Consider the following 16,261-nt stretch of genomic DNA (forward strand, 5'->3'; position numbering starts at 1 on the left):
ATTATTATAAATTTTTATTATTATTATTAATACATTTTATTATTATTATTATTAATAATAATAATAATAATAATTTTATTATTATTATTATTATTAGTAGTAGTAATTTATTATTATTATTATTGTTATTATTATTAATACATTTTATTATTTTTATTATTATTAATAATTGATATTATTATTATTAATAATACTATTTTATTATTATTAATAATAATATATTTTATTATTATTATTATTAATAATAATAATTTTTTAATTATTATTAATAAATTGTATTATTATTATTATTATAATAAAGCCATGCCCTTAATTACAATATTTTTTCTTAAATACTTTATTTTGGGCTGTGAAATATTATAATACGTATATTATAATGCAGGGAAAAAAACGAAACTACCTTTTTTTTACCCAAATCATGCACTTTGTATCTTTATTAGCCTTATCATTAATTTATTTATTATAATTTTAGAAGTCATGCTGATAATTACAATATTTTTCTTTAATTCGTTTTGTTTTATTTGCTGTGAAATACTGATATTATATGTAGTAACTATTTAGATTTTAGTACTTATTTATTAGCTTTGTTTTATTTAATGACTTATGATTGATTCATTAAATAATTTATTTTTTACATAGCATATATTTGACTAATTTCTTTTTTAGATTTATTTTTGGGATGTTTATTGGATAAGTTCAAATAAATTATTTTGAAAACCTAATTCTGAACATATATGGGAATACCTCCGCAATTAATGTGAGCTTATTAAAAGCTCATCGTGGTCAAATGTTTAAAATACAGATTACGAATTAGTGTTATTAGTAAACCTGTGAGAGATAGCGTTGGATTTCCGACAACATTCATTTTAAAATACACTATAAAAATATGATATGATAAAAAAAAGTCATGACAACACATTTTTAATGTTACTTTAACTTGTTTTAGTACGCTAACCTGGTTTCAACTTTTTCAAGTCGCACAAATTACAACTTGACATTTTTTGCCATTTTATTTGAGTTGAAATTACTTGCAAAGGCAATTTGATTCAACTTAAAAATTTACTACTCACTAAATGGTAAAATGCTTTGTGAAATACTACAGCCATATCACCCTGCAGCCCAAGACCAGTTACTTACTGAAGCTAAGCAGGGCTGAGTCTGGTCAGTATCTGGATGGGAGACCACATGAGCCGCATTTCCACTATCGGGCCAGTGCGAGCCAGGGCTTTAATCGGGCCAGGCCGGGCCAATAGCCCGGGAGGTTGAGAAATGAGGCCGAAATTATGTCGCGTTTCCACTGTCGGGCTAGCTGCTCGCAGCGCGTCACGCAAACACCGCCCCCAGAACGTCCCCCGAATCAAACGTCACACAACCCGTCACACAACCTGCCCACTTCAGCGGGAACAAAAAACTCAAATTATAACCACAAACACAACCTGGGATCACTACGAGAGCTGGAAGATGGAGAACACCGAAGCGATTGCTTTTTTACTGTTTGTGGTCTGTTGGTGTAAGGCCAGACAGCGATCCCTGGATAAGGACATTCGAGTTCGTCTGCTATCCATTTTTTCTTCTTCTTAGTGAGTTGATCAAGCGCGATAGCAAAACAAATGTAAGGGAAGAAAGCATCTTGTCTCCTCTTTACCTGACAGGAAAACTCCGCCTTTGTACATAACCCCGCCCCGAAGCCCCAGTTGGCCCTCCTTGGCCCAAGGTATTCGGCGGGCCGAAAAAGGCCGGACGCTGGCCCCAAGGAAGCCCCGCTTTGGCCCGATTACGCCCCGGAAGTGATAGTGGAAACGCGACTGGCCTTGGCTCGCTCGTTTTAGGCGCGATAGTGGAAACGCGGCTATGGAAAAGCTAGGTTGCTGTTGTCAGTGGTGTTAGTGACGCCAGCAGGGGGCGCTCAACCTACGGTCAGTGTGAGTCCTAATGCCCAAGTATAGCGAATCATCATCTTTCAAATGAGACGTTAAACTTTGGTACTGACTCTCTGTGGTCATTAAAAATACCATCTCGTTACCCGGTCTCCAATCATCCCAAACTCCTGTTTTTCCCGAGAGTATTTCACCCCCCTCCGGGCCTCAGCTTTTTGGTACAGTCTATAATACCCCCGAATCGTCGACTTTGGTATAGTATCCGATCGTAGTGGCTGTCTGAAACCAGATGCATAGTACAGCTACTTAGCTGTGCTATTCAGACACCTCAACCCCGACACCTAGACATACCCTCCCGGTCTTCCAGATTTTCAAAGACAAATGTTGGCAGGTATGAATCATCCCCATCCACTGAATTGGCTTTATCACTGTCTCTCCACTTCACCTATAGCTGGTGTGTGGTGAAGCACTGGCCCTGTTGTCCTGTGGCTGCTAGCGAATTGAATAACCTAAATTGGCCGTAGTGTGAATGAGAGAGTGTATGGGTGTTTCCCAGTGCTGGTTGTGGCAGGAAGGGCATCCACTGCGTAAAACATATGCTGGAATAGTTGGCGGTTCATTCCACTGTGGCGACCCCTGATAAATCTAAGACTACGCCTAAGGAAAACGAATGGATGTATGCACTTTTAAATTTCATTGTACATGCAATTATACAATGACAATATAACTATATGAGTCTGACTGTATATGTATAAATAAATATGACTTTACACATTTTAATAGAGCAGGACACTAAATTGAGCCGCTCCGTCTTTGACCCACATGCTCAGAGTGTTTATTGTGAAAGGGCGAAGCGTTTCTGACTCAATGGAAAGATGGAAATATGAAACCGAATAAGCGGATGGAAAAAATGCAAAGGGAAGCAGAGACAGTGGATGTGTGTTATGCAAAGGCGAGTGGAGGTGAGACTCTGCTTTACGGGACACTTGTGCTGAAATGTAGCCAGCGGGACACATAAGCCTCAGATCATATTAATATCCACTGCACAAAAGAGCACGCTGATGATGATGATGATGTAACCGATGAGTGATTTACATGTTATTTACTGCAGACACGCCCATATATGGACACTCACATACGTCAGTGCTTTAAATAACACATTACAGTACGTACATTAAGGATGTACTTTAAATTGTGCTGGGTTGTTGTAATGCAATGAGGGTCAAATACGGACAAATACAACCATTAAAAAGCACAATTTAAATGTCATTAAAACAAAAATTAACCCAAAATGTTTTGGCCATATTTAAACCAATGTTGGGTTACAAACTTTGGATTTAAAAGTGTAATTTACATAAATTAAATTACATTTTTAATGTTTGTCCATATTTGACCCAATTTTGGGTTACTACCATTAGTGGTACATAAAAAAAAATAAGAAAATCATAAATAATAAAATATTTAATGTTGGGTTTGTCCACATTTGACCCATTTTACAACCATTGGATTAAATATTGTGATATACATTAAATTAAATTAAATATTTAATGTTGGGTTTGTCTATATTTGACCCAATGTTGGTTTCCATTGGATTAATAAGTGTAAATTTATTTACATTTTATTTAAAAAATACTGGGTTGTTGTAATCCAATGATGGGTCAAATATGGACAAACCCGACCGTAGGGTTAAAAAAAAGCAATTAAAATGTTTATTTAAAAAATTAAGCCAGCGTTGGTTCTGGCTATATTTGAACCAATGTTGGGTTACAACCTTTAAATTAAATTACATAAAATTAATTTAAATGTTTAATTAAATTAGATTTAATTTGAAAAAGGCTGGCTTATTGGAATCCAGCTGGGTTATTTTTTTAAATAATCAAATGTTGGTTTTAGCTATATTTGACAATGTTGGGTTACAACCATGGAATTAAAAATAGAAATTAAATTTGATAAAATATTTAATTTACATAATTACATAAAAGAAAATATTTAATGTTGGGTTTGTCCATATTTGACCCAATGTTGAGTTACAACTACTGGCGGTAATTTGCATTGCATAAAAAAAAAAATAAAATAAATAAAATAAAATAAAATAAAATAAAATAAAATAAAATAAAATAAAATAAAATAAAATAAAATAAAATAAAATAAAATAAAATAAAAATTGGGTTTGTCCATATTTTACCCAACGATAATTTAAAACCACTGGATTAATTAGTGAACATTAAATTAAAAAATTGAAAAGTGCTGGGTTGTTTCAATCCAACAATGGATCAAATAACGAACTCAAATTGAGTTAAAAAGTGCTACTTAAATTTAATTAAAAAAACAAAATATTTAATTTACATAATTACATAAATTTACATAAAAGAAAATATTTAATGTTGGGCTTGTCCATATTTGACGCAATGTTAAGTTACTATTGGAGGTAATTTACATAAAATAAAATAAAATAAAATAAAATAAAATAAAATAAAATTTACAACCACTGAATTAGTTAAGAGTTAATTAAATTTAAATTGAAAAAAGCTGGGTTGTTGCAATCCAACAATGGGTCAAATATGAACAAGCTCATATTGGGTTAAAAAGTGTAATTTAAATTGAATTTAAAAATAAACCCAAAGTGTCAGCTATTAAATAAAATAATTAAATATTACTTAAATAATATAATAGTAACATGTATGTCATGTATATTAGGCAGTGTAAAATGTTCCTAATTTATGTAGAAAATAAATACAGAATATAATATATATTTATAATTCAGCATAATGGATGAAACTGAAGCAACATTTGCATAACAACTTTAAATAAATTTTAAAAAATGACAAAGCAAGAGTGTAAATGAGGCAACGTCTACTTCAGCTTATATTGAGGCTGTTTATCCAAATCTAGCACTGTGTGTGAACAAAGAATTATATTTCAGAATTATTCACAACTAAAACATCTATAGATTTCCCTGAATCACGTGTGGGTTTATACCATTGATTACTCCATCATGAAAAGATAAAATGGTCAAATATTTAAGAGCAACAAACTCACTTTTCTTTTGTGCAGCTCTGCAGTCTTCAAATGGACTGGATAATGATATGTGTTGTTTTTTATTCTTACCTTTGAATGACGAACTAACTGCATACTGACAAGTCTTCTGGTTATATCAATATGTATGTGAAAAAATACTCATTTGATTATAAAACAGTAAACACTAATGTGAACATGAAAACAAATATACTTATGAACTATTAAATGTTAAAACTGCAACATTATTTCATCCCTATTATTATTATTATTAAGTTAGTATTCATTCATTTATTCATTCATTCATTCATTTTCTTTTCAGCTTAGTTTATTTACCTTGATTAATCTGGGTTCGCCACTGCGGAATGAACCGCCAACTTATCCAGCATATGTTTTATGCAGCGGACGCCCTTCCACATACACATACACACTCATTCACACACACATACACTATGGTCAATTTAACCTACCCAATTCACCTGTACTGTATGTCTTTGGATTGTGGGGGAAACCGGAGCACCCGGAGGAAACCCACACGAATGCAAGGAGAACATGCAAACTCCACACAGAAACGCCAACTGATCCAGCCGAGGCTCGAACCAGCGACCTTCTTGCTGTGAGGCGACAGCATTACCTACTGCGCCACTGCGTCACCCCACTAAGTTATTATTATTATTAAGTAAAATATTTCCTTGTGTTAAATTAAATTATTAGCAAACAAACAGTAAATAAATATTATTTTTGAAATTGAATGCACACAAAAATGGACACTTCCTGTTTGACTAAGTTTTACATTATTAACAATAAATAAATAATTATATATTTTTAAATGAAATAAAATAAGAATGAACACAATGGCACAAAATGACTTAATCTTTGACCAGTTACATTATAATAAATAAATAAATAAATAAATAAACTTTTGGAAATAAAATAAGATAAAATAAAATTTAATGCACAGAACAGCACAAAAATGGACGCTTCAGTGTCAATTTTAATGTCAAGTTATCATAAATGAATAAATAAATAATATATTTTTTAAAATAAATGCTAATACTTTTTAAATAAATAAACAAAGAAATTTAATGCACACAATGGCACAAGAAATAGATGCAACCACTGGATTAATTAATATAAACTGAATTTAAATTGAAAAATGCTGGGTTGTTGCAATCCAATAGGTCAAATATGAACAAACCCATACATATTAACATAACTTAATAAATTGCACTTTTTAACCCAACACAATGGCACAAAAATTGATGCTTCAGTGTCAAGTTTAATGTTAAGTTACATTATCATTATAAATATTACTTTTAAAATTAATAAATAAAATTACCTAAAAAAATAAATATTACTTTTAAAATAAATAAATAAATAAATAAATGTTACTTTTAAAATTAATAAATAAAATTACTTAAAATAAATATTACTTTTAAAATAAATAATAAATAAATAATTTTAAAATTAATAAATAAAATAACTTTTAAAATAAATAATATCACTATTAAAGTAAATAAATATATAATATTACTTTTAAAATAAATAAACAAAATGACTACTAAAATAAATAAATAAATAATATTACTTTTAAAAAAATAAATATTACTATTAAAATAGATATTTAAATAAATAAATAAATAATATTACTATTAAAATAGATAAATAAATAATATTACTTTTAAAATAAATAAATAATATTACTATTAAAATAGATAAATAAATAATATTACTTTTAAAATAAATAAATAATATTACTATTAAAATAGATAAATAAATAATATTACTTTTAAAATAAATAAATAAATAATATTACTATTAAAATGAATAAATAAATAATATTACTATTAAAATAGATAAATAAATAATATTACTATTAAAATAGATAAATAAATAATATTACTTTTAAAATAAATAAATAAATAAATAAGATTATTTTTTCAATAAATAAATAAATAATATTACTCTTAAAATAAAAAAATAATAATACATATAAAATAAATAAATATTACTATCAAAATAAATAAATAAATAAATAAATAATATTACTTTTAAAATAAATAAATAAATAAATAATATTACTTTTTAAATAAATAGAGATAGATAGAAAGCGTGGCAGAATAAAGAGTGTTTCAGTGCTTGGCGAGCACACGGGACAAAAGCTGGATCACATGTGCACTCAGCCAGAATGCAGAACGGCTTAAACATTTCGCCATGCTTCAACACTGTACAGAGGAATGGGTAAAAGATTAATGCACTTCCAGAATGAAATTGTTTGTGATTATTTACTCTCCCCCTTTGCATTCACTGTGTTCAATCCTTTCATTCCTTAAAGGTTTTGAATGAAGGGTTTTTGAGAAAAAAAACATGCAGTATTTTAATTCATACTGCAGTGACTTAAACTTTTAATCTGCAGTATCAGTGCAACTTTAAAAAGCTTGAAAATTCAATTCAATTCAATTAATCTACAGTTTTAGTGCAACTTCAAAAAGCTCTGAATTAAAAAAAATAATGTTAAAATAAATGAAAATAAAATAAAATCTGCAGGTTCAGAATGCAAATTTAAAAAGCTCCAAAATAAAACACAAAAATTACAAAATAAATAAATTAATAAAATAAAAACTGACAATAAAAAATTTATAAAATCAAATTAAATTTAAAAAAAGCTCAAACTAATTGAGAATAAGATAAATTGAGAACTGAAATAAACAATCTTTCCCAAAAATTATAATCGCTTTTAGATTTAATAAGCAGAGGTGAAACTCAAGGAATGCCTGTAGATGGCGCTTTTACAGCAAAACACATCAGTCAAACCCGTAAATAAATGAATAAGAGCTGCACGGTGGCTCAGTGGCTCACTGGTTCGAGTCCCGGCTGGGTCAGATGGCATTCCTGTGTGGAGTTTGGTGTGGGTTTCTTCCTGGTGCTCCGATTTCCCCCACAGTCCAAACACATGCGCTATAGGGGATTTAAACTAAATTTCCCGTTACTAAACTAAGTTTCCCAGTACTGGGTTGCAGCTGGAAAGGCATTTGCTGTGTAAAACATATGCTGGTTAAGTTGGTGGTTCATTCCGCTGTGGCAACCCCTGATAAATAAAGGGACTAAGCAGAAGTAAAACGAATGAATGATTGAATAAATAAAGACTGCAGTTAGGACATTTTAGTAAGCCTGAGAAACACCAGGGGCCTCGTGTATCAACGCTGCATACGCACAAAAACTTTGCGTACGCCAGATTTCACGCTCACGTTTGGATTTACTAACGATGACATTAACGAGAGAATGTGCGTTGGTCCACGTCAACTTCATTTCTACATTTCTTGTGTGTGTGTTTGTTTTATTTCTATTGGCGACTCCAAGAGGCAATTATGTTGAATTGCACACTACTAAGTATCTTTGAGCTGTGCAATGCCAGCTGTATGTGGCGAGATCATCCGCATGTCTAGCAGGTATATAAGGTTTCCATACCATGCAGTTGACCAGCCAAACATTAAAGCGCAGTTTGCAGCGATCGCCGGTTTTCCAAATGTAATCAAAGCGATCAACTGCACACACATTGCTATAAAGGCGCCATCTGAAGACGAGTTTGCATACGTGAATCGGAAACTTTCCATTCAATAAATGTGCAAATAATATGTGATGCTCAAATGCGATTGGGCAGCTGAAATGCCGGTGGCGCTGCCTTGATAAGAGCGGAGAGGTGCTGCAATACCGCCCTAACAAAGTGTTCCTCGAATACATCTGTGTCTCCCACAGACACGGATACTACTCCAGACAGTAAAGTGTCATCCACATATGAGGCAACTCTCTCCTCAAAGGGTGTTAGTTCAGCATCCCCTGTTCCCCCGCCTGTTTGGTCCACGACGCTGCGCCGCTGTTCTCCTCTTAACCTGCACCTTTACATGGGACCATTTCTTTTTTAATTCACTCACTGTGTGATGATCAGACCCCACTGCGTTAACCGTGTCATTTAAACTCTCGCATTTTTTTTTCTTTTGTTATTAATTCCGGAGGACAAACCTGCAAATACCACAGTTTTTCTCCGGTCTACCTCCGATAGGAGCACCTCCAATTCAAGGGATCCTCGAGCCTGGGGCTTCCTCCCATTTGCAGAGCGAGAGGGGAGCCTGAGCTCGGTGGATCTCAGAACTCCACCGGCTGCAGTAGCTAAGGGAACATGTGAGGAAAAAGAAAGGGGGCTAGACAAATGCTTGATTGTTATGCATGATGTATATATTTGGATGGTGGGAGGAAACCGGAGAACCCGGGGAAAACCCACGCGGACACGGGGAGAATATACGAACTCCTCACAGAAACACCTACCGACCTGGCAGGACCAGGGCTGGCAGTGTTCTTGCTGTGGGGCTAACAGTGCTAACCACTGGGCCTCCGTGCCGCCCGATCTATAGTGAAGGAGGAGAATGGGGAGGAAGGGGGGGTTTCTTCCAAATGAAGATAAAGTGGACTGAAAACTGTGGTTATTTATAGTAGCTTATGGCTCATATGATTGGATGATACTGATTAGCTTAATATGAGACCGGCTGTGATAAATCATAAGCACGTGATCCTCTCGAAATTAGTTTATGAATAAACCTCACTATGTGAAGTTTCTCTTCTTGCTTGCTTTTGCTATTGCTTTTTCGTTTGGTTTTGCCAAAGTGGAGTCATTACCATATTTATAATGGGGAGGAGGCAGGGAGGGGTTCTGCGCTCGTGCACGTGCGCTCAGTTTCACGTTAATTTTGATGTACAAAGAGAATATGCGTAGGATTCAGCGTACGCAGTGTTTCATACATCTGAATTTTTTACTGCGTACGCACATTTACAGCTTCGTGAGTACGCAATGTTTTAGTATGAATTCAACGCAAGTCTTTGTACATGAGGCCCCTGGCCTTCTTAGCCAACATTGCTCTGATAGGATAGTTTCAAACTCCACACTTAATCTAAGATCCTCCTAAAAATAGAACTTGTCTGAAACACTCAGTATTACATAATAAGCCTAATTTGACACAAACAGCGTGATGAGAGTCGTGCATGACAGAAAATGACAGTAAATTACTGTAATATCTATATCTGTAAATGAATAGTTTCCGTATTTTGTGATTAACAAGTGCTTATTTCTGGTTGTGAATGTTGATCTCTGCTCTGTCCACTTCTGATGTTAGAAATTCAACTCTACAGTTTAACAGAGTTCACTTTATTGACATTTTAGGAGTTTTAAATGATGTATAAGAAATGATAATATACCAAGAAATAAGTCTGTAAAATAGCAGAAAATGTGCTGGCGGTTTATTACAAGGTGTCTGTAGCATAATATACAACACCAACTCAGACAATACAGCACTGCAGACTATCAACAATGTTCAAAGTCAGTTTTTGCCAACTTTTCAAGGTTAAAGGTTGTTGGTAAAAAGATCAAGATCTCATAATTAAATTCAGAAGCAGAAATAAACAGGGACAAATAAAATAAAAACACGAATCACAAAATACTGCTAATATTTTTCTGTTTACTGTAAATAAGGAAAACTGCTCATTTACAGATATTTTACAAAGTGTACGAGGGATAAATATAAGCTGAGATGAGGATCGACCTTTGACCTCGGTGTCAGTGGAAAAACGCAAAGCAACAAAGGTTTATTTTTTCCATGAGCACAGCTGAGCTGGAGGAGTTCGGCTCATCCTATAGCAGGTGTGGAGCTAAAATAAACCACGGCTTCACACTAGAGAGAGACCCCTGTTATTGTAGTGGACAATGTGTGCATGTACTATTATAAAACATTACACATTGGTTAAAAGACTGTGTTGATTATGCAATTAAAAGTCAAAGACATAATTATGCTTATGAGATTAATTGTGTGTTTTAGGGCCCATACTGAATTGTAATACACACCAAAATAAAATGGATTTACACTATTTTATATGGTATAAATGTAAACAAATTAAATTAAACCTAATTTGTTTGTTTTAATTCAGCCCATATAAACTGTTTGCAACTACTTACCTTAATGAAATGGAGTAAATCCAATTAATCATTTTATCAGTGTATTATTACGGTGGACAATGTGTTTCTAGTGGTGTAAAATGAAACACGTTGGTTAAAAGACTGTCATGATAATGTAATTTGGCTGATGATGATTAAAAATCTGAGAATTAATTGCGATTATGAGATTAATTGTGTGTTTTGGCACCCATACTGGAATTTAATACACACTGAATAAATGATTCATTTGATTTACTCAATTTTTTTTTTAAGTATGTGGTTGCAAACAATTTATACGGGCTGAATGTAAACAAACAAATTAAGTTGAATGTAATTTTTTCATTTAAACTCAGCCCATATGAATTGAGCAACCACATACTTTAAAAAAACAATTAATTAAATAATTAGCATAATTTGTTGTCTTTAAACTGCATTTTAAGCTGACAACTACTATACTAACTACTATATTGCGATAAATAAACAGCCAATTTTCAGATATTTAGTAATATAGGTTGAATATTATGTCATATATGGACTTGTATGTTAAATATGTGATTTGCATATATTTACATACATCAGATTACTTTATCAAGGATTTGGCATGCTTTTTGCATACTTACTGTAGTTATTAAATAATTGAAACAAATAATTGAGATGAATTGTGTTTTAGGAAAATGTAGAAATTTCACATACTGCCAAATATGAACATATTTGTTAAATAGAGTTGTATAATTGCTATTATATTTCAGCATATATGTGAATATTTATTATTCTAATGGTTGAAAATGAACATGTGCACTGCCATTTTGGCAACATTTTGAAATATATGTTTTACAGCGTGCAAATAACATCATTTGAATGCCAAATATGATATATCAAGCTCAAGTTTAAGCTCATTCTGTTACATGTGTGGACATACAGAGGAACGAAATGTCGTGTCTCGCAGGAAACGATGCTAAATAATTAATCATAAATGCTATTATTTTTAATACATTTTTAATAAATAAATACTATTATATTTAATAGCGCTTTTCTGGGCTCTCAAAGTGCTTTACACACATTTTTGGAGGGAAATCTCCTCATCCACCACCAGTGTGCAGCATCCACCTGGTTGACGTGACGGCAGCCATATTGCGCTAGACCGCACACCACACACCAGCTGACTGGTGGAGAGGAGACAGAGTGATGAAGCCAATTATGATTTGGGGATGGTTAGGAGGCCATGATGGACAGAAGCCAGTGGCCAAATTTGCCCAGGATGCTTGGCTTAAAGTGGTGGTCCAGAGTGTATTTTTAAGGCTTGGTTGTGTTTATGAGGTGCAAAGCAAGGTGTGCTCATGCTTCATTTGTAGAAAATCACATTGTTTTTTTCATAAATCTTACTTTAATTATCATCATCGTCATATCGTCATATTTCCTGGTTCCTCTAAAGGGAAGAACCTCTTCCTCATAAGGCTCTGATTGGTCAGATAACATAATGTGCTGTGATTCGTGGATCACCAGGAAGCGTCTCTGCTATAACAGCACATCTGACCACGCCCCTTTGGGGTGTGTGCTCATAGCCTGAAGGGTTTATGACATCATTTACCCGGATGTTTTTTATTTGTTTGCTTTTTGCAAGCGCTAAGCTAACTCTGTAAAACACTCTGTCTCTGTCTTGCATTGAACTTAGAGCGTATTACATTCAGAGATGTTGTTTATGTTCACACAGCTACATTACACAACAACTAAAGTTTAAGATATGATAAGGTAGTGGACCCCCCTTTAAAACCCTTCTCTTTTTCGAAGGACATCCTGGGATTTTTAATAACCACAGGACCTCGGTTTAACATCTCAGAGTGTGCTCACTGAGCAGTATAGAGTCCCCATCACTATACTGGGGCATTAGGACCCACACAGAACACAGGTTGGAAGACCCCTGGCCTCATTAACACCACTTCCGGCAACAACCTAGCTTTCCCATGTGGTCACCCATTCAGGTACTGACCAGGCTCAGCCCTGCTTAGCTTCAGGAGACAACCATGCGAGAGTTGCAGAGAGCTAGCTGTCAGCAACTTGTAATCACCAACTTGTAATCTGATATAAAAAGATCCAAGTTAAATCAGTGCATTGCTACCGATTCATCAATTTGGTATGTTTAGTAATATATTTACACTCAAAAAAATGACAATTGCTGTTTGTCAAGACTACTTATTTTAAATGCATTGAAACAACACAAAAGGGACTAAGCCGGCGGTTCATTCCGCTGTGGCGACCCCAGATTAATGAATAAATTAATGAAACAACACAATTCTTGAGCTTTTTTAGGGGAAAACTTAATTGTTTCATGTTCAATCTACTTAAATTTGTACAAACTAATAAGTTAACTTAATTCCTTCATGTGGTCTCAACACAAATTGATTGTGTGGAACAGCAAGGTGCAGGTGTGCAATGTAAAATTGAAATGCAATGCAATGAAAATTATGTGTCCATAATATGCATTATAGCCCATTTTTGTAAAGTTTAATAAATCAAAGGGAAGAAATCTATGTCTTCAATGCCAAATGCCTACAATAATAAAACAATTGCATTACTATGTACAAGAAGAAAGGATATTATTCAAGCTACAAAAGTGTACATGCCTAAATGGTGCACATTCCAGAAAACAAACAGGGCAGGAATATTCTGTTCCTGCAATGCTCATGTCCCAGTGCCCTCAGTCAAACGAATGCATTACGAGTCGTTTAAGCGAGAAACAACAATGCAGACGCTGCACTGTATGGCTTTTGCGGTAAACGCGCTTACTTCCGCGAGATTAGTTATGTCAGTGCTGCGGAAAAGAGCTTGTAGCGCATGTAATTGAGGTAAAGTTGGTTTTATATTGGCACATTCGGTCTTTCTTATTAATAATATATCATTTCAGAGACGTATTATTTGCAAATTCTACTTGATATGATAGATGATAGATAGGGGGAAATGATAGTGGCAGCCAATGACTATAAACATTGTTCACAGTCAATTAAATAGCGGCGATGTGTCATTCATACACATGCATACATGCTATTTCAGACCGAATATTCAAAGTAGAGAGGTAAACAACAATATAGGGACCGTTTATCAGAAGTTGTCACTGAACGAACGTGCGGATCTGAACCCAGTTGTACCTCAATGCAGTGCAAGCACGCCTACCTTCCGCTGCGGCTCATTAAACACCTCTTCGGCCACTTTACATGCGATGAGCGCGTTCGGTTGCTCGCTGAGCTGCACTTCAGAAGTCGCCGCCCCTCCGCCGCTCTCGGACTGCTGCATGGCAACAGTGGAACCGCGCCGTTCGCTGCCTTTGATCTCGGGGATGCGGTGCCTTTGATCTGTCGCGGTTCGGCGCTCAGCTCATGGCGTCACGCACCGCATTCTACTGTCTGCAAAAGCAGCGTCTCCAAAAAACCCTCAAATCGTTTACCCTCGCTAGTGCGCACATGTAACGCGCTGCATAGTGCTACTACTAAACCCGTGATGTATTCCTGAAGCGAAAATGACGTCTACACTTGCGACAGACTGCACCGGGGGCCAAAACAGCTGATATGACGTCATTGTTTCCGCTTACGCACGAGCGCTGTGCACGCCGCATTGGCTGATCATGAAAGTATTCTTCGTCAAAAATGATATCGATTGCAGCAACACGAAAGACCCGAGGAAGACACGGATGGTTTTGTGGAAATGTGTGCAGTGCATGCATTTTAAATGTGATTGTGTGGCAGAGGTGATCAGGTAAATGTGGTCTGAGAGTGCCCTCTATTGGTGGGATATGTTGCAATGCAGCACATGGTAAAGACACTGCACTGATTGAAATGCATTCATTCATTCATTCATTCATTCATTCATTCATTCATTCATTCATTCATTCATTTTAGGCTTAGTTCTTTTTGATTGAAATGCAGTGCACAACAAATATTTCCACATTAATAAATAATGCAAATAAAGTTAACAAGAAGGTCGCTGGTTCGAGCCTCGGCTGGGCCAGTTGGCGTTTCTGTGTGGAGTTTGCATGTTCTCCCCTTGTTCATGTGGGTTTCCTCCCGGTGCTCCTGTTTTACTCCACAGTCCAAAGACTTGTGATATAGAAGAATTGGGCATCCGCTGTGTAGAACATATGCTGGATAAGTTGGCGGTTCATTCCGCTGTGGCGACCCCGTAATAAAGGGAACTAGCCGAAAAGAAAATGAATGTATGAAAAGTTAACAAATAAAGCATTTTACTGAACCTCCAAATTTTAACACAATCAAATCAGATAAATGAAAAGAACCAATAAATGCTGTGCTTCTAAATCAGGGGTGCCCAACCTGTTTCTTACAAAGAGCCAAAAACCTAACTTGATTAAGGCTAGTGGGCTGAATGTAAATATAGTTTCCATGGGTGGTTTCCTAATTTGTTTAATATTAAAAAATGACCAGAAAACATGGCTTTTTTTAAGGCGTCATGATGGCGCAGTGGGTAGCACAATCGCCTCACAGCAAGAAGATCGCTGGTTCGAGCCTCGGCTGGGTCAGTTGGCGTTTCTGTGTGGAGTTTGCATGTTCTCCCCGTGTTGGCGTGAGTTTTCTCCGGATGCTCCTTTTCCCCTGCAGTCCAAACACATGTGCTATAGATGGAATTGATGAACTAAATTGTTTGGGTTGAGGTTGAGCGGACATCCACTGTGTAAAAGATATGCTGGATAATTTGGCGGTTCATTCCACTGTGGTGACCCCTGTTTAATAAAAGGACTAAGCCGAAAAGAAAACGATTGAATGAATCTTGCTGTATATTAACTAATACAGTATATGTTTTTACATTTTATAATAAACGTATTACAGTAAAAACAAAAACAATCTCATTTATTACAGAATTATACTAGTTTTCGCCTTGATTTGCTCGCTGATGTCTTCTGCATAGTTCTCTCTCCATCGAGTGACGGTATTTACATATTTACAAATCAGATTCATTTACAATATTTAATCGAAACATTTTATTTCAGTCGGCTTTTTTAACAAAAGAATGTTTAGAATATAAAAGAATCTTCTTTTAATAAAAGAAGTTTATTTTTTTGCAATCCAAAATATTTTATTATCATTGACATATGTTTTTTAATTAAACATTTTTTTTTTATTTTGCAATCTTTTAGTTTTGAATTACCACGTACTTAATTATTCCCTAAAACTAAATATATTTTTGATTGAATAACAAAGAAACAACTATATCTCCATTGGTTTAGTTTTGTAAATTCCAAGACAAAAGCCTTGTAATAAACTCCCAAGAATCTGTTGTTTTTACAGACTTAATCCTCTGTTTTTATCCATGACTTTTACTGGCATTTAGTGTTTTGAAATAATATAATGTATGAGTAAAAATAGAGAAACAAGACTGTAAAATA

The 16,261-nt window shown here is 34.5% G+C and overlaps 1 protein-coding gene across 1 annotated transcript in view; it reads right to left on the bottom strand.

The window, feature by feature from the left end:
- rcan1b (regulator of calcineurin 1b) overlaps positions 1-14,421 on the bottom strand; it is a 28,720-nt gene extending 14,299 nt beyond the window's left edge. The window contains 1 exon segment of the mRNA XM_056463593.1: positions 14,041-14,421. Within this exon segment, the coding sequence (XP_056319568.1) occupies positions 14,041-14,160 (120 nt within the window). The 5' untranslated portion in view covers positions 14,161-14,421.
- Between the last annotated feature and the right edge of the window lie 1,840 nt (positions 14,422-16,261).

Source organism: Danio aesculapii, chromosome 1 (assembly GCF_903798145.1).
Source record: "Danio aesculapii chromosome 1, fDanAes4.1, whole genome shotgun sequence".
Lineage (NCBI taxonomy): Eukaryota > Metazoa > Chordata > Actinopteri > Cypriniformes > Danionidae > Danio > Danio aesculapii.